At 36.4% G+C, this 18522-nt stretch overlaps 1 protein-coding gene across 2 annotated transcripts; it reads left to right on the top strand.

Annotated features, from left to right (window-relative positions):
• The first annotated feature begins 4267 nt into the window (after window positions 1-4267).
• On the top strand, window positions 4268-18472 carry LOC137937031 (uncharacterized). 2 transcript variants are annotated; one of them, XM_068782054.1, is made up of 9 exons: window positions 4268-4456; window positions 4611-4695; window positions 5422-5561; window positions 6217-6287; window positions 6524-7062; window positions 7755-7835; window positions 8138-8200; window positions 17743-17842; window positions 18184-18472. In XM_068782054.1, exons 2-8 carry the CDS (start codon window positions 4651-4653, stop codon window positions 17800-17802), a joined length of 999 nt encoding a protein of 332 aa, XP_068638155.1. In that variant the 5' UTR covers window positions 4268-4456; window positions 4611-4650; the 3' UTR covers window positions 17803-17842; window positions 18184-18472. The 2 variants fall into 2 exon arrangements, with proteins under 2 accessions (XP_068638155.1, XP_068638154.1); XM_068782053.1 differs by lacking the exons at window positions 17743-17842; window positions 18184-18472 and adding an exon at window positions 14049-14320.
• Window positions 18473-18522: the final 50 nt, after the last annotated feature.

Here is an 18522-nt window from a genome sequence, read left to right as displayed (position 1 = left end):
TGCAACAGGAGAGAAGGTCTCCTCATAATCTATCCCATAGCACTGCGTATAACCCTTAGCAACCAATCGAGCTTTAAGATGAGCAACCGATCCATCCAGATTATGTTTCATCGAAAAAACCCATCGACAACCAACCGGTCTTTTGCCTTTCGGGAGTGATGTTAAGTACCAGGTTTGGTTTTCGTATAAAGCGTGCATTTCTTCATCCATAGCTGCCTTCCATCTTGAATGTCTTAGGGCCTCTTGATACGATTGCAGAACAGAAGTAGAAGAAAGGGACGCAAGAAATTGAAAACACTTGGAAGACAAGCGATGGTGAGACATAAAATTTGATATAGGATGCGAAGTAGTACAGGAGCGACGTTCTTTTCTTAAAGCAATAGGCCGAGTATCAAATTCAAGCCCATACATAGGAGGAGAAGGACTTACCTCGGGTGGATCTGACAACTCCACGGGTGAAGGTACGGCCGATGCATCAGGGGATGCTTCCACTTCAAGATTAAATGACACAAGCAGACAAGGAGTAGTAGAAGGACAAGTCCATCCTGGAGGAGCATCATGGGAGGAGTAGAAGGAGGTGTCCTCAAAGAAAGTCACATCCCTAGAGATAAACATCCTCTGAAGGGTAGGATTGTAACAGACATAACCTTTCTGGGTGCAAGAGTACCCCAAAAAAATGCACCTCCTAGACCGAGGATCAATTTTATTTTTATGTGGGAATATAACATGAACAAAACACGTACATCCAAACACTTTCAAAGGAAGAGAAAAAGGATCTTCACCATTAAATAACACAGAGTAAGGAGTTTTATGATGAATGACTGATGAAGGTAACCTATTAATTAGAAAGCATGTTGTAAGTATAGCATGAGGCCAATAGAAATAGGGTACCTTCATGGAGTAGAGGAGGCCCCGAGCAACTTCAAGAAGATGACGATTCTTTCTTTCAGCAACACCATTTTGTTGAGTATAGGCACATGATGTTTGATGAATAAGCCCATTACTCTCACAAAATGATTTGAAGTCATGAGACATGTATTCCTTAGCATTTTCAGATCTAAGGGTTTGAATTTTCTTCCCAAATTGAGTCAAGACCATAGCATGAAAATTTTTAAACAAAGAAAGAATTTTGGAACGCTCTTTAAATAGATAAAACCAAGTTACTCGAGTAAAATCATCAACAAAAATGACAAAATATTTAACTTGGGAAATATTTGAGACAAATAAAGGGCCCCATATATCAGAATGTACTAGCTCAAACAGAGCAGTACTTGTAGTTGTAAGACGAGGAGAATATGTACTCCTGACATGTTTACTTAATTGACAAACCTCACAACTGAAATTAGAAAATCCTTTTAAAGATGGAACCAAAGAACGAAGTAAAGGGGTAGACGAATGACCAAGTCAATTGTGCCAAAGTTGGGCCTCAGATGTGGTGGACGATAATGCAGCTAATGGTGGAAGAGTGAAGTAGTACAAACCCCTCTTTTCATGGCCGCCACCAATCACCCGCTTCGTAGTGAGATCCTGAAAGACACAAGAAGACGGTGAGAAGGTGATAGAGCAATTTAATTGTTTGGTCAATTGACTAACCGAGAGAAAATTTAAAGGAAATTGAGGAACAAACAAAACATCTTGAAGGGGAATAGATGAAGTAAGAGAGGAGGAACCTTTGCCAAGGACCTTGGTTTGGGTACCATCAGCAATAGTAATGAATTTATGAGGATAACAAGGAGATAAGGACTGCAATAAGTGTTTGTTACCTGATAGATGTTCGGAGGCCCCGAAGTCGATGATCCAAGAGGAAGAGGAAGAAGAGGAAGAAAGCATACCTGAGGCAATAGTAGTGGCAGCAGTAGATGATGAGGGAATAGATGATTTCATGAAGGACTTCATTTTCTAAAATGCAGCATAGTCCTCAGCCGTAAGAGTCACATTTCCGGATGATGATTCAACCTTATCTTTATTTTTCTCAACGTTAACCGAGATTGGGTTAGTTGTGGCCCAATCAGGCTTGCCATGAAGTTTCCAACATGATGCCACAAGGTGCTTCTGATGGCCATAATAAGTGCAAAGTTGAGACTCAGTACGGAAAGAATTTTGACCCATTCTACCACCTCTATTTTTTGCCCCTCTCATAGTTCGACCCCCTCTCATATTTCTGCCCCGTCCTCGGGATGAGGAAGATGTTCCCCGATTGCCAGATAACATCACCGATTGAGCATCAATAGGAGAAGGAGGGGATGGATCCTGTATCCGAAGTAATGTAGCACTAATATCATCGAAGGATGGAAGAGCAGAAGAACTTAGAAGCTGAGTTTTGGCCACCTCAAGGTATGGTTTAATATTCGATAAGCAAATGGTTACTACCAAAGCTTCTCTTTGTCGTTCTTGAACGACAATATCAGTGGAATATGGCTGAGCTAGTTTCCATTCTTGAAGAAGACCTCGAAACCGTGCCAAAAATTCATGAATATTATCTCCATGTTTCGTATGCAGCATGTTTTGTAAGACATCATATATTTTTTGTAATGAAACAATACTGGAGTAAAGTTTGGCACAAGTGTCCCATATGTTCTTGGCGGTTTCCAAGTGGACCACATTGTTGGCCACTTGCTCTTCCATGCTATTAATGAGCCAACTTATCACCATGTTATCATCCTTAACCCACTTATGGTAGGACGCATCTTCTTCATCAATCGAAGGAGGAAAGTTAACAACGTGGCTCAAGAGTAATAAGAACCCTCCGAATCGATTGTGACCAGCTCATGTAATTGGAGAGACCTCTAAGTGGAATTGTAGTAATACGGAGTATATCACTCTTATTACTATTGTATCCAATCTCCATGATGAAACAAGTAAAATATGGAGGTCAAGGGAAAAGGCCTTCTTCAAAGAACAATTACTCAATGTAATTTGAAGAACTCGTAGACCAAATTAGTCACCAACAAAAGAGAACAAGAACCAATTTCTTTCATGAGGGCAAACACCAAATTATCAACAAATTTGTGCCTTTAGAAAGTGATAATAACATCCAGCCATCACTCAACTTCTCTTGTATTCATAAGAACAAAGAGAAGAAAGTATATGCAACCGATTAGGACTTAATCTAAACTCCAACACAGGCGAGCAATAAACAAAAATTTAGAAAAGATTTAACGGCAAACCAAGACACTTGGAAGAGATTTATCTTCAGCTCATGGGAGACTTCAACGTAAACAAAAATTCAATTGTTGAAGTTAAAAAAAAAGGGAACTACAAAGGGTAAATGACTGCTAGAATTTCATCAAACATATCATGGGCATCCAACAACATAACACAAACCCATGAGCAACCTTAAGTAGGAGAAGATATAACAACATGTACTGGAATTCTACCTCAAATGAGGTATATCCAAATTACATAAAAGTAATTGAATTTCACCCATCAATCTTAATAAGATGCAAACAACAAATGATCTTGATCACTCTTGTAATTGATTTATAAGGAGTCAAGATTATACAATTTAGTCATAGAAATAAATCTTTACAACATATAAAGATTTATCTTGACTTGATATGACTAAAAATTCAAGAAGTAAAGAAAAACAGTAAAAAGGAGTATGTGAATAAGAAAAGGAAACAAAAAAACACTTAAATAAGAAGAACATGAACTTATCTCTTCATGACTGAACTCCTTTTACAACTTCTTGAACATATTTCATAATAACTCCATGAAGAGAGATCCTAAACTCCTTGCTCTAATACCATGTAGAATTTAGGATTTCATAAAAGAAACTTTAGATCAACAAGAAAGAAGAAGAAGAAGAAGAAGAAGAAGAAGAAAAGAGAAGGAGAAGAGAAGAAGAAGAACGTGGACGGAGAGAGTTTGGATTAAGGGAGAAGAGGGTCTCAAAAAGAAAAATGAGGGCTGGACGAATTTGTAAAAAGAGAGGAGAGTGCTTTAATGCCCTACCTCTTAGCCAATGCCTTTAGGGCTACAACTTGTTAAAACAAAAGACATAAAAGGAATACATATTATACTTCTATGCCATCTTTATGAAAATTACCATATTTTACACATATGCTACTCATTTGACGTGTGGGCTTCTTGTCTTAAGCTCGTGGGCTTGAACCCTTCTTCCAACAATTTTAAAACGATAATATCCAATAATGCTTTATTTAGAAATTTCCAAATTTATAATCATAAAAACATTTTCAAACTTTTACTGGCATACAAGGCCTTAAAAAAAGGAGTTTTAAGCACATTGCCCTCGGTTGCACTTGGACCAAATTCGGACCTCGGTCAAGGCAGTGGGCAGAGGCAGAAAAGTGTTACCACCATGAAAAGGAAATTCTTTCGTATCACCTCGATTGTCTGCTAACGAGGAGCGGGCATCCTCTGAACTCTGAAGCTCCCACAGTTCTTCTTGCATTGGTCTAAGCAGTCTCTTTTCTTAATTTTGAGTTATAACAAGGTATAAGTTATGATCCATTTGATTTCCGGAATTTATGCTTCCAGTTGCAGACGCTTTATGGAATTTATGTACTTCATGATCCAGTTTGTTTCATGCATAAATCTCGTTAAATAGACAGGGTATATGTCTGATAATTTGTTAATGCTGTTTCTAGGGTTTCAGAACAGCTGAAAAGTGTGTGACTATTTCGAGAGATGTCGAAGCCCCAAGTTACCATCACCCTGGGGCAGAGTGGTCAGGTAACTTTTTTTATGTTTTTCCCTCTACTGGGGCTTGGGAATTTGATACTCTGCGATAATACCGCTTTTCCGCTTTTGAGTTTTTCATTTCTGGGTTCTGTATTCTTTCACTTTTTGGATTCATCTGCTTCTCTTGTAATGTGATGTTTGCTTCATTGCCACGCAAGTGCTGTTATTTTAATGGAAGGTTGTCGAAGGCACTGCCCATATTCCTCGTACTAAGATTACGGATTATGCAAATATTCATTTGCTGCGAGAAAATAGCTAATGGAAGTCAGCTGATGTCTGTTTCAGATTTTGAAACATTTGTAGAATCTGCATTTTCTAACTAAACTAGTTCATTTGCTGTTTGTTTGTTTCATCTGTTTCTTAACGTACCATAATTCTTGACTTATGGGTCTTGCTTTAGATATCGTTGTTATTATTTTCTTTCTTTTCTTTTCAAAATTTTAGAAGTTAGATAACTTGTTTCTGAATGTAACTCAAGCTTTTTTAAGGTTTTATGTGGTAAGATTGATGCTAATAAAGTTCATCTAATGACTTGAAGATATTTTACAATTTCTTTTATGTTTCCTTTTCTTCTTTGTTTTTGGAAAAGAAGGTTTCTTGCTTAGATGTTGCAATGGGAGGTCTTAGTTGAATTCTACCCGTCAATGAGTTGGTCCTCTCACTATTTTTTTGATGAATTTCTTAGAGCAAGTGCATTTCTGTTTTGCTGATATCTAGGTGGTGAAGAGAGCAGGGACTGCATCAGATGGTACACGTTCTGAGTATAATCCTTCTGGAAGTAAAAGGCCCATTAGAGAGAGATTGGGAACCAATAGTGACAATCTTAAGTTGTGTGATGGCCCAGCCAAAAATAAGCGGTATGTGTTTTACTTGTTATAATGTTCTAAAATGATGTTACCCTGTTGATATTCTTTAGTCTGTGAGTTCGAGTCAGTCTATTCACAAAAATCTTTTAGTCAAAAATTGTTTTTGGTTTGAGTACTTCCAACAAGAAGCAAGAAGATATTGTGCTTATCTCATTTAACAGGTTAGGAGTGGTGGAAAAGTTGTAGACAACAGTAACAAGATCGGCCTTAGTGTGAGACTGCTTTATAGGCATGTTTTTTCTCCAGTTATGTCGGAGTTTGAGCTAGGGTGCTTTGTGGGAAATGAGATGGTCAAATTGCTTCATTTTTAGATAAAATGCTGCTTCTTTTCTTAAATCAATAAATAATATATTCATATATTTATTTTTGAAGACAGTGCTGCTCCTTGAATTGAAACAGAACTTTCAAAATCTGATTAGTTTTTGCATTCACATATTCCCTGCATTCCAGAGCTTTACACTTTTGGTACAAAAGCATGCAGACTTTTAGAGCGAGGACTGCTTTTTATTCAATTTATCTTGTAAAAACTTAGGGTTGTGTTACTCTTATGACTGAAACCATGCCGGCTTTTATAGTGAATACTGTTATTTTATTTATTTATCTTTTAAAAACTTAGGATTGAATTGTATTTGCTTTTGTTTGCCAGCCAACGAGGTGAAAGTCACAGATGGAGTCTTTCTGATAATGAGGCAGATGATAGAAAGCAATTTGGTTCTTGTATCCTTTTAATGTAGTACAGGAATTTCATATTGTTGTTTGTAGGGGATGCTATGGCTTATGATTTTGGTTCATGTGTGGACTACAATGCTATGAGAACCATAACCTGCTGTTCTTGATTACAATTTTAAAATTGATTGATAGGATTACTGAAAAAACAAGTTTAGATATTAACTCAACTTCTGTATATTTTGCGTTTTCTTTCATTGCCGTTTGACACCTTGAGCAACTAAAAGATACTCAGTTTAATCGAGACGATTTGAGGTTCAAGCTCATGCAGAAAAGATATTCTAGAGAGAAACCAAGCAGAGTTGAACTATATGAAGTGGACTTGCATAAGAAGCTGTCAAGAACGCTTGAACCCTCTTTGAGATACAGTGATATGCAGCAGCGCATGGTAGAACAAAATCCTCCAGGCCTTGTTAGGCGAATCCTGCCCACCAGAAGTGCGGATGACTTACTTCAAGTGGACTCATTGAGGAAGCCAAGTTCTAATTGGACACTTGATGGATTGAGGCATACTGATAGATTTATAAGTTCTCCTATGGGAGGTATCTCTCCTCCAAGAAGTATAACTGAGCTGCGAAATGTTTCACCAATTAGGTCTAGACCTGTTGATCCTTCTAGAACTACCCATCCTCTTGCCCAAAAGAATTTAGTTCAGGATTCAAGGCCTTCAAGTCAGATGACAAAACCAGTTGCACCCATTGAACCTTCAAAGCGTATTGTACGGTTTGCTCCACCTAGTGGAGTTGTGCAAAAGACTTCCGGCCCGGTATGAATGACCATTTCTAATTTGGGTATAGTGAATATTGTGCATCTTCTTAAAAAAAATTAATGTGCTTCTTTTAAAATGAGTAAATAGTTTTCTTTCTATTTAATGAGTAAATCACATTTTTGTTTGTAGTTTACTTCTAATGGGCATGGTCCAAATTAGATACCTGGCCATCTGCCTTAAATCATTTTTGGCCTAGTGATTTGATGAATACTGTTGCCTAGTAGGTGGGCCTTTTTACTGGCTGACCCAGCAAGGTTGGCACATATTTTATATTTATGCTTCAGGAGCTTTTCTTCATCAGAGTAGCTTTTACTAGAACAACTTTGGAGACTCCTTTATGACTAGAATCTGTATTTTCTCACACAATATCTAGTGACCTCTGCGAGGTCTACTAGAGTCTGTTTTTCTGGTTGCTATGTAGAAGCTGCTGTTTGTCTTTAAGTCAATGTAAATGGGTTCTGTTTAGTGGAGAGTGTTGAGGCTAGTAATGTGGTCATCTTATTTGCTCTTTGTTGCCATAGGGTAAAATTCTGTTAGCTACTGCAAAAGGAAAAGACATAATGACACAGCTTGAAACCTTTTTAGCTGCACATAAAAGGCCTTTGCTTGGATGAGATCTTCACCCTTGTTTTTTTCCCTATATTTCTTGTGCTTGTCTCTTTATTATTTATTGTCATTCTCTCATGTAGGCTGAGGAATCAGCTACTGTTGCTGGCTTATTGAATTTGCTGGGTCTTGGGAAATATGCCATTCTCTTCCAGGCAGAGGAAGTAATACATAACAACTTTCCTTTTGATACTATTTGAGCTTTACTTTTCACTTCATGGATATTTTTATGCTTAGTATGACTAAGAACACCCTTTATTGCTGCTCTATTTTTATTCATATCTTGATATCTATTGTTGAATCATAGTCAATGCAATATATCTATTCTGATTGAAAGACTAGAATTACCCTAATTGGTGTTGTTTTAGGTGACTTTAGTTTTGTTCAGCATTTGGATCTTATGTTGGAATTGGAAGCTCATTAGAATCTACATTCTTGAAACTGATGTCTTTTGTTTCAATTTTAGGTTGACATGACTGCATTGAGGCAAATGGGGGACAATGATCTCAAAGCATTGGGAATACCAATGGTATATATTTTTAATTGTGTATTCTCTGCATGTTTGTGTGTCGCATTATGCATGTGCTGATTTATTGGTATAATTTACTAGGATGATAGTTCTATGTTTTGATAGAAACACAAAACTCTTTTTTCTTTTCTTTTGGATACACATAACTGAAACAGGCATTGGATAAGAACTTAGTGAGGGCCCTTAATGGCAGAAATCGTTTTCTCTAAATTTAGACAAGCTAAAATGTCAATTTCTTTATGCACTATATTTTCTAGGTAATCACTCTCTAGAACTTTGAGTGTCAATATATTGAGGATCTTGGGGATTGGGCCTTTAACTCAATTGCTACATGTGTGTGTGTGTGTGTGTGTGTGTGTGTGCGCGCATCATCTTAGGTTCAAATTACATAGGAAAATGGGGTTCAACATTCAAAAAAAATAAAATAATAGAGTAGGAATTGGTTTCTGTTGGAAGATGGGCTCAAGCCCACACGACCAAGGAAGGCCTACATATCCAAGTGTGTTGGAAGATGGGTCCAAACCCATAAGACCAAGGAAGGCCCACACATCCAAGAGATGTGGAAGATGGGATCAAGGCCCATAGATCAAGGAGAAGGCCCACAGGCCCATACAATGATGACAGGATGGTAAATAAAGAGTCATCTCATAGAGATGACATTGATATAATTAGGTTAAGTTTCAGGGTTATAATTGTAATATTGTAGGTTGATTAATCTATAAATTGAGTTTAGGGGAAGGGTTAGGATAACAAGTCCATAACCTTTCTTCCTCCTGTTTTCTCCCGATGAGCGTCTCCCTCTTTGTTCTCCATGAGCTAAATTCATGGAGTCTTGAAAATTAAAATGGTATCAGAGCATTGATTTTCAGGACTCGTAACTATGGTTTCTTTTAGAATTCTATTCCGAGTTGTATTGTGGGTTATTATTTTTTTAATTAGTTTAGAAGCTCTGTTCATTCTCCCCTACTCTATCGCTTGTTTTCTTTCTTTGCTTTGTGTCACTCCATGTTTATATCCCCTGGTAGACATGGAGGGGGCTTCCTATACTCCTCGGACAGTGGAAGATACATTTAAGGATTTTAGAGGTTGTCGTGCTGGCATGATCAAAGCTCTCACCACTGATGATTCAAAAGTTTTTTAAGCAATGTGATCCCGAGAAGAAAGTTTGTGTTTGTATGGATTTCTTTATGAAACATGGGAAGTAAACCTGCTTGTAGAGGAGATTTCTTATCATGACACCTACACTTTTAGCTGCTTTGGAAGAATTTTGAGACTTGGCATCTCCACTGTCATCCAGCCCGAGACTTCGATGGGAATCTCTTTGCGTCAATCGTCGAAAATTTCTCCGAATCTAAACACCAGAGTGTTGTGGACTCAATAGCACACCGAGTCACACAACAAAGGAGACAACAACTCACTCAATAGGATTTATTTCTTATATTGTTTTAAGTAGGAGTTATTTCTAATTACTTTATAAGTAAGGGCATTATGGGGAATTATTGTAACCCTAACCCTAAAACTCCATGACGTGACCTATTTAAGGGAAAGGTATGAATGAAATAGGTAAACTTTGAGATTTTAGAATAACCTAGTGTAAACAGGTTGAGATCTCTTCTTGATCTCGAGTTTAGAGTTTACTCCAAAACTCCAACCTATCCTTCACCCTCCATTGCCATCCATCTTCACCCAAATTCATCCACCATCATCCCTACTAAGAAAAGGAGCTTCCTGCCCCTTTTCCGAACCCAAAGAGGAGGTCTATCCTCCTTCTCGACAGCAGCAGCAAGAGAGGCCTCAATTCCTCCCTTACCGAGCAGCAAAGTGAGGATTTTTATCCTCAAATCTTGAGCAATCCTGGTGCAACGTGGGAGCTGATCATAGCATCAAAGAAGAGGTATTAATCTATCCCAAACTCGTGTTTCAAGTTATTTAAGAAAGAAGGATTGCATTCTTAGCTAGAGCAGCAACAAAGAGGGCCAAACCCTCTTTGTCGTGAGCAAGAAAAGAGAGCACCTTGCTCTAGCAAGGTCAGCATTGCTGTGGGGTCTTCTACCTAGCATAGCAACTCGGTAGGACCCTCAAAAGAGGATCTTTCCTCCTGGCCGAGCACTGGTCAAGGAGAAATACTCATATACAGACCCTTGACGTGAAGTGAGTTAAATTCTGAGTGCTGGATTCACAAATCCCATGCCGTGTTACTCGATCCATGACCCGGGACCGTAACATACACACCGAGTCACACAATGCAGAGATCATGCCAACTATTAACATATTCTTCTTAGATCGTATTAGTGGATGCAAAGCATCCCTGCTGCTTCATTCGTAACTCTCTGCTGACAACAATCCAATCAGATGAACCGACGGGAGTTGCAAGAGAAGAGAAGAGTTTTTTTGGAAGATCACGTTCTCTTACTGCCGCTGTCTTAGCTGCGTTGCCTCTTCTATAACATCGCCTTTTTGTTGCTGTTTGGAAGGTTACAAAATCAACACATATCATGTGTTTGATCTAAGACTCAACAGAACCATTGAGGTTTGGGATTTTTTGAACCGTAAATGAGGTAGTGACACTCAAGTTTTACATGCTTTATGCATGATGTGAGTGCTACAAGTGAAAAGTCGCATAAAATGGAGCAAGAACTACCATGTGTAAGAAACTGTGTTGCAGTGGCTGCACATGAGCTACTTCAACATCATCAATGTTGCAAACAGCACTACGCTTTGTTATCAATAGTGATGCTATTTCTAATCCATTATATATATATTTTTCACATGTGACTCTTGCATCATGCACAAAGCATGTGAGGACATGCTTGTCATCGTCTCATTTGCAACTCAAAATTTTTTAATGGGGAGAAAAGGAGTTTTTTGAGAGCTCTTGGGTTCAAATCACACCAATAGAATGAGGTTCAACGTTCAAAAGGAAAAAAAGGGACTGTGCAGTGTTTTTTAGGGTGAGGAACAAGTTTCTCTAGTGCTTTCTAGAGATTAAGACAAGGCATGGGTGGGACTATAATTGGTTAATACTTTGTTTTTACATATCATGTATGCGATGTAAAGTAAGCTAGATTCGCTACGGCTTGGGATTTTTTGAGCCACAAATGAGATGGTAAAGAGCAGGTCTTTTGCACGCTTTGTTCATGATGTGTATCACACATGAAAAGTGTTGAATTATTGGAAAAGAGAAAAACTTCATTGACTTGTTGTAATCTGATTACATGACCCTCTATTTATAAAGAGAAAAGTAGTAGAGTCTAATTACAATTAAACTATCCTTGTCCCAATTACACCCAATGTCTAACACTTAAAGATAAGTCCTAGCATAATTAAATAACTCAAACATAAATAGAAGACTAACATAACTAAAACACCTTTAAATTGAGACTCTTCTGTGAGACCACCTTCTGTGAGACTCTTGTAAGACTCCACCATATTAATTCTGGCTCTGTGAGAGTCATGTAAGAGCCTTCCATATCTTTTCAAGTTGGAGTTTATAACTTCAGCTTGCAATGAAATTGATTCTTAGTCTTGAATTTTTTTTGTCACAAAAATTCTTCATAGATGCAAAAACTTCATTTTTTGTGCTTCCCTTTTCTTGAATATTTTGGTCACAAAAAAATTATCACAACATGTGGAACAAAATACCTATTTTTTGTACTTGTATCTCTTCCCCTCAAGTTGGGGATAAAAAGGACATAGAGACAACTTGGACAAAACACAATATGGGAGAAGAAAATCACACCTAGCCATGCGACAAAGCTCCATACACCAGTCGAAACAGTCATAGTCTGAAACACACTCCGCTCAATTTTAAAGGTAAAAAACTAGCCCAACTTTAGGGCTTAAAAAAAAACCACTCACTTTTTAAAGGTAGTTCAAACACAAATCACCTCTTGGGTGAAGAATAAAAGACTTGACTCAAGCTGAATATTGGGTAGACTCCTATACTTTTTAAGTAGTGGGTCTAGGCATTGCTTTGAAGTGATAAAAACACAAGATGATAAACTGAAGAAATACTTGAGGAAAACAACTATAACCATTATTACAAAAAAAAAACAACTTTAACCAAAAGGAAGTGACTATGGAAAACTAGGGGAGACTATAACAGTAGAACTTAATAAACATGACCAATTATAAATTTTTTGGGGTGAGCACAATTTTTCGGAGTTAACTATGTAGAAGATATACAACCAACTAACAAAAAAAAAAAAAAAACTTGAAAACATCATTGATGCAAGATATTTGGATATCTTGAATGAGCACATCATGGAGTGATTAAGTTGGACCAAAATTCTCTGATTAGAAGACAAATTTGGCAAAAAACCTCGAATTTTAGGAGAAAAGGAAACTCAAATGATGTCAATGCTTGAAATGATAATAGGTGAGAAAATAGGGAAAAAAGAGAAATTTTTGATAGAACTGTCATTTGATATTTTTGAAATCAATATTTCCAAACATATAGTTCAGAATCACAAACGGTTTGTTTCTCAAGAGACTAGACTCAAATATTTTTAATTTGATATCAAATTTGACATAAAAATATTCGTTCTTGATTCTTTTATGACCTCTTGATTCTCTTCATTCTGTATCTTGACCTTTGCAGACTCCAATGCGAATATCTTATTAAATATAGATCAGATTGACATGGAATTTTCTCCTCCTAAAACTAGACTTCAATACCTTTAATCCAAGTATAACTTCACTTCATAAAATATACTTATTTTGAAATATATTTTGGAATTTTTAATTTGGCCGAACTGAGTACTCTTTCTTCTTTGGCCAGCATGACTATTAACTCTTCTAGGATCGATATCTCCCTCTAGAAAACTCAGATTGAGAATTGGTTAAGTAGGTAAGAAAATAGACTTAAAAATCTTTCTTTGGATATATAATTTCTCCCTGTAAACTCTCATTCTTAATGGCATAAGACGGCTCAAATGTTGTAGTTTTTAGCTGCTGCTTGAAACTCTCTTGCAGTCTGACCTTTGCTATTTCAAATATCGATTTCTCTTTGGAGAAAACTTCGATTGCCAAGATTCGTTTTGCGTTGGAAAGTAGACTTGAATATCTTTTCATCAATATATACTTTACATTATGAAAAGCTAAGTATGGAGGTGCGAACACCAATAAAACAACGGTTATTAGAACTAAAAATTAGGAAAAAAGATAGAATACGAACCTAAGTTACTAGAGATGATAGATCAGAAAAGGATCACATTATCTCTATGAGTTGACCGAGTCAACTCACATAAACTGTTATGATACCATGTTGAATTTCTGGAAAAGGGAAAAACTTCATTGACTTGTTGTAATCTGAGTACATGAGCCCCTATTTATAATAGAGGAAATTAATAGAATCTAATTACAATTAAATTACCATTGTCCCAATTACACTCAAATTCTAACACTTAAAGATAAGTCTTAATTAAACAACTCAACATAAATAGAAGACTAACATAATTAAAACACCTTTAAACTGAGATTCTTCTATGAGACCACCTTCTATGAGAATTTTGTAAGACGCAACCATATTAATTCTGACTCTGTGAGACTTCTTACTGTGAGAGTCATGTAAGAGCCTTCCATATCTTCTCTTCAACAAAAAGTTGCATAAAATAGAGTGAAAATCAATGTTTGGATGAACCGTATGCTATGGTGGCAACTTGTGAGTTGCTATGGTGCCATAAGTGTCCCAACTAGCACCATGTGTGCCAATGGAGGCACGAGTGCCGGTAACAATGTGTGCCACCAAAGATTTCATACTTGCTCTATTTTATGTGACTCTTCACTTGTGATATTTGTATCATGTATGAAGTATGTGAGGTCATGCATGGCAGTGTCTCATTTGCAGCATGCTTTTGGAGGGGTCACAAAAGAGGTTCTTGTAAGAGCTATTGGAGTCAAATTGCACTAGTGAATGAGGTTCAACATTGAAAAAAAAAGAAGAAAAAGAGAGGATCCATAGTGTCGTATCAAGTGGGAATTGATTTCTTTGGTGGTGCATCGTTTTCACAAATTAGGGCAAGGTTTGTGAGGGCCTTTAATTGGTTAGCAACTTGATTTTCATTCACATTTGTATGTGACTTGGTGTAAATTGAATCCATCGAGACTTGGAATTTTCTGTGCCACAAATGAGATGGTGACGCACAAGTCTTTACATGCTTTATGTATGATGTGTATGTTGCACATGAAAAGTTGCATAAAACAAATTGAAAACTACTATTTGCATGAAATTGTGTTGTGATAACAGCCATTAGTTGTGCTACCACAAATTGTGATCATTGCCATGTGTCCTATTGGTGGCACCTTGCTTCATATGGCATTTGCACTACTATTTCTGTTAAATTTTATGTCACTTTTCATGTGTGATGCCTACATTATGCATGAAGTATGTGAGAACATGTATGCCACCCTCTCATTTGTGACTTGAAATTTTTTGAGTTGTATGCCCTAGAAAAGGTATTAGTAATTATTCTTATATATATCACCTTTCATCTCTTGGTGATTCATTTATTTTAGTTTGTGTCTGCAACAACCATGTCTAAGAAATTGGGGCATGCGCAAAGGAGAAGTTTCTAATTATAGTGTTGGATTTTTGGAGAACAAATAATGATTCATCGACTTGTTTTTAACTGAGTACAATGAGCCTCTATTTATAATAGAAGAAACAAGTGGAATCAGATTATAATTAAACTACCAATGTCTCAGTTGCACCCAAAGTCTTAACTCTTTAAGACAAGTCCTAGAACAATTGAGTAACTGAATATAAACAAAAGACTAACATAATTAAAATACCTTTTAACTGATCTCTTCTGTGAGATTTTTCTTTTGTGAGACTCTTATATGACCTTGCCATATGAGTTGTTACTCTGTGAGACTTTTTGCTATGAGAGTCATGTAAGATTCTTCTATACTTGTTCTTCAACACTACCTCTCGAGTTGTAGTTTATAACTACAAATTGCAATGAAGAAAATTCTGAGCCTTCAATAAAAAATTCTTTATATTGTACTCCTTTTGACTTAGATATTCAGGTGATATAAAATTCGATTACCACAATTACGTGGAATTTTTTATAGTAGATTTTGTCCCCTACCTCATCCTTCATCTTTCTCCTTCTATTCTACTCCTCAAGTTGGGAAGTAGTGACAGTGATACCAGCTTGAACAAAAAAATAACTGTAGTAGTTATCTCCTCCATCAAGGTGTCCCATGGATGAATACTCAATCGAACATAAACTCTAAAAAAATAAAAAATATGGGTGATGAAAAGGAAACAAAACCAACCTCAAAGGATTTCGAATATAGGATAATGCATGTCATTCAAAGGACGGTGATAAAAAAACTCATCTAAGGTTGCTAGTGTAAAAATTCTTAATAGACTTAAACAACCACCTGTATATATTAAGAAAAGACCAACCTAATCATCTTAACAAGGGGTTGGCCTAAAAGGGTAAATGAGAGTCCAAGAAGAGATGAAAGGAGAAAGGAAGATTGGATGAGACAAGGTTATGGGGGGATAAAAGGTAAAAATAATAAACACTCACGATGATAAAATTCGAAAAGGATTTTAACTGTAGACCTATAAAAATGACTAACAAGTTTGACCAAGTATGAGTTCAAAGAAATTTCTGGGGGATAAGCATATTTTTTTGAGATGATGATGCAGAAGATATGCAATTGATGCAGACAAACAAGCCAACACTAGAGAGGAGGCCCTTATGCGATCTTCCCTCAAAACCAAATTACTAGATGCCAACATGGAGTCCTTAAGTTTGATTGAAAGTCTCTGATTAGAAGGGAAATATGACTAAAAAACTAGGACTCTATGAGAAAAGGAAACTCAATTCACGTTAATGCATGGAGAAGTAATAGGAGAACAAATAGGAAAAGGAGATATTTTCGGTAGAACTGACTTTTGCTACTTCAAATATAGGTATCTCTCAAAAGAAACGATTTGTTTCTAAAGAAACTAGACTTAAAAGATCTTTCTCTAGAGATATAATTTTCCGTATAAAAATTTCGTTTTTTCTAGTATAAAACGTTGCGAAAAACGAAGCATTCTACTATCGCTCCAACCTTTCCTACTACTTGGCCTTTGCTAATTCAAATATAGATATCTCCCAAAATTAGCTCAGAAGCCCAGACTGTTTTTTTTTTTTTTTTCTGAAAAAACTAGACTCAAAGATCTTTCTTTAGAGATATAATTTTCTTTATAAAGATGCCTCGAAAAATGAAGCATTCTGCAGTCACTCGTGCTGCATAATTTTTGTTGCTTAAAATGTTGATTTCTCTTTGTAAAAAAATCTGATTGATAAAATTCTTTTTGTGTTGGAAAATAGACTCAAAATCTTTTCCATCAATATATAACTTGCATATGAAAACAATAGTATGGAGATGCGAACGTAAAGGAAAAATGGGTATTGGGACTGGAAAACATCAATGATGAAGAAAAAAAAGAACACAAACATAACTAACAAAGATGGTAGATAAGAAAAAGATCCCATTATCTTTGTGGGTTGATTGGGTCAACTCTTAGAACTTGCTGAAATAATAATGTACTGACTTGTTTTTAACTAGTACAATGAACTTTTATTTATAATAGAAGAAACAAATAGAATAGGATTATAATTAAACTACCCATGTTCCAATTACACCCAAAGTTTTAACTCTTAAAGACAAGTTTTAGAACAATTAAGCAAGTGAACATAAATAGAAGACTAACATAACTAAAACACCTTTTAATTGAGACTCTTTTGTGAGATTTTCTTCTATGAGACTCTTGTAAGACTATGTGATATGAATCGTAGCTTTGTGAAGCTTCTTGCTATGAGAGTCATGTAAGACTCTTCCATACCTGTTCTGATATGAATCGTAGCTTTGTGAAGCTTCTTGCTATGAGAGTCATGTAAGACTCTTCCATACCTGTTCTTCAATGTATAGAGATTATCGTTCTAAAATGAACCTAATTATTTGGAACTTACTTTTCAGGTAGGTTTATTGTCGTCCTTTCTAAATTTTTAGGGATATGGGCGGTAAGCTCACTTTTTACAACAGATTGATCATGTCAACATTTTTGCCTCAATATGTGAACTGGAATCCTGGGTAAACAGTCAGGTTGCTTTCTGGTTTGTGCACTTAGCAGTTGATAAAATGTGCCAAAAGGATGGAGTTTCTGTTACAAAATTTAGAGAAATGCAGGAACAACAGTAATTATGTAGGTTTGATCTGATAATTTCTTAATTGGGAGTGCCTGGAGATTGTTGTCTTGTCTATAAATTGATACCATCGCTGGACTATAACAATTGGAAGCCATTTACCTGGATACCTCATAAAGTACGTCCTAGTTATATATAACAGTTATAGCTTCAGTAGATTACTGCTTGTTAGATATCTGTTTATTTCTATCTCAAGGTGTCAAGTGGGGAACTTCAAGTCAGTTCTTACCTTTTTGATATTAGTATTTGAGCACTTGTCATTACCATTTAATCCCATTTTGTTGTACTCAAATCTTATTTTTGTTCTGATGAGAGATTGCTTGGTTGTAGGGACCAAGGAAGAAGATTCTCCTTGATGTTTTGGCCCGTTCAAAACAGCGGCTGACTTGATAACAAGATTTGATCATTTCACATTTACATGCACGTACAAGTGAGTACCAGTCTTGTTTTGTATTACTGGTAACGTGATCTGAAGTCATGTAAATAAGAACATATATTCTCAGGATTGGGGAAAGTCTCTTTTTTTTTCTTGTTAAATATCTTTCTTAGTCAGCATCAGTTTAACTATCCAAAAGCAAATAGATATTTGTTGCTAATAATGGTTCAGCCATCCTTGGGTCACTGTGATTGGTGTCTTAGATAATGGCTGCTTAGATGCATAACTTCATTGTTCTCCCTTTTAATGTATCTTAAGCACCTGTATTCAGTTTCGATTCATTTTGTTTTCTTGCAATATAATTTTGGAACCTCTGGTGGTTGGCCTATGAACAGTGGAACAAGCCTGTGTCGTTTCAAGTACATCTCAATGGGGAAATTGGGCTGGCAGCAATACTATAGGCGGGAGTAACTTGTGCTTGTTTTGAGAAGTGGCTTTCACTTGGCTTGACCATGAGATGAAAAAACTGGTTCAGGTTCAGACGTATGCTATTGTAGTATTGCATTCGACTGTACCAACAATATGAATCCTTTATTATTCAAAAAGACAATATGAATATTTTTGTTTTGAACTGCATGTGTACATTGCAATTAGAGATGAGTTGCAATAAAGATTGTTTGTTTAAGTTGGTCAAAGTCTTAGGGTAAAAGCCTTCAGAATTACCGTTTAGAAGT

Source organism: Aristolochia californica, unplaced genomic scaffold (genome assembly GCF_029961685.1).
Source record: "Aristolochia californica isolate CCGP_79_NKW_82.1479 unplaced genomic scaffold, dmAriCali1.0.hap1 SCAF_7, whole genome shotgun sequence".
Lineage (NCBI taxonomy): Eukaryota > Viridiplantae > Streptophyta > Magnoliopsida > Piperales > Aristolochiaceae > Aristolochia > Aristolochia californica.
Note: the sequence above shows the minus strand (reverse complement) of the source record. Positions and strands in the feature narration are given on the sequence as shown.

Excerpts from the sequence above, each read along its gene's own strand:
- LOC137937031 (XM_068782053.1), top strand. The coding sequence starts at position 4,651 with ATGTCGAAGCCCCAAGTTACCATCACCCTGGGGCAGAGTGGTCAG. Across the intron at positions 5,562-6,216 it reads GGCCCAGCCAAAAATAAGCG|CCAACGAGGTGAAAGTCACA; the intron begins GTATGTGTTTTA and ends TTTGTTTGCCAG. Across the intron at positions 8,201-14,048 it reads AAGCATTGGGAATACCAATG|CATGCTTTTGGAGGGGTCAC; the intron begins GTATATATTTTT and ends TCTCATTTGCAG.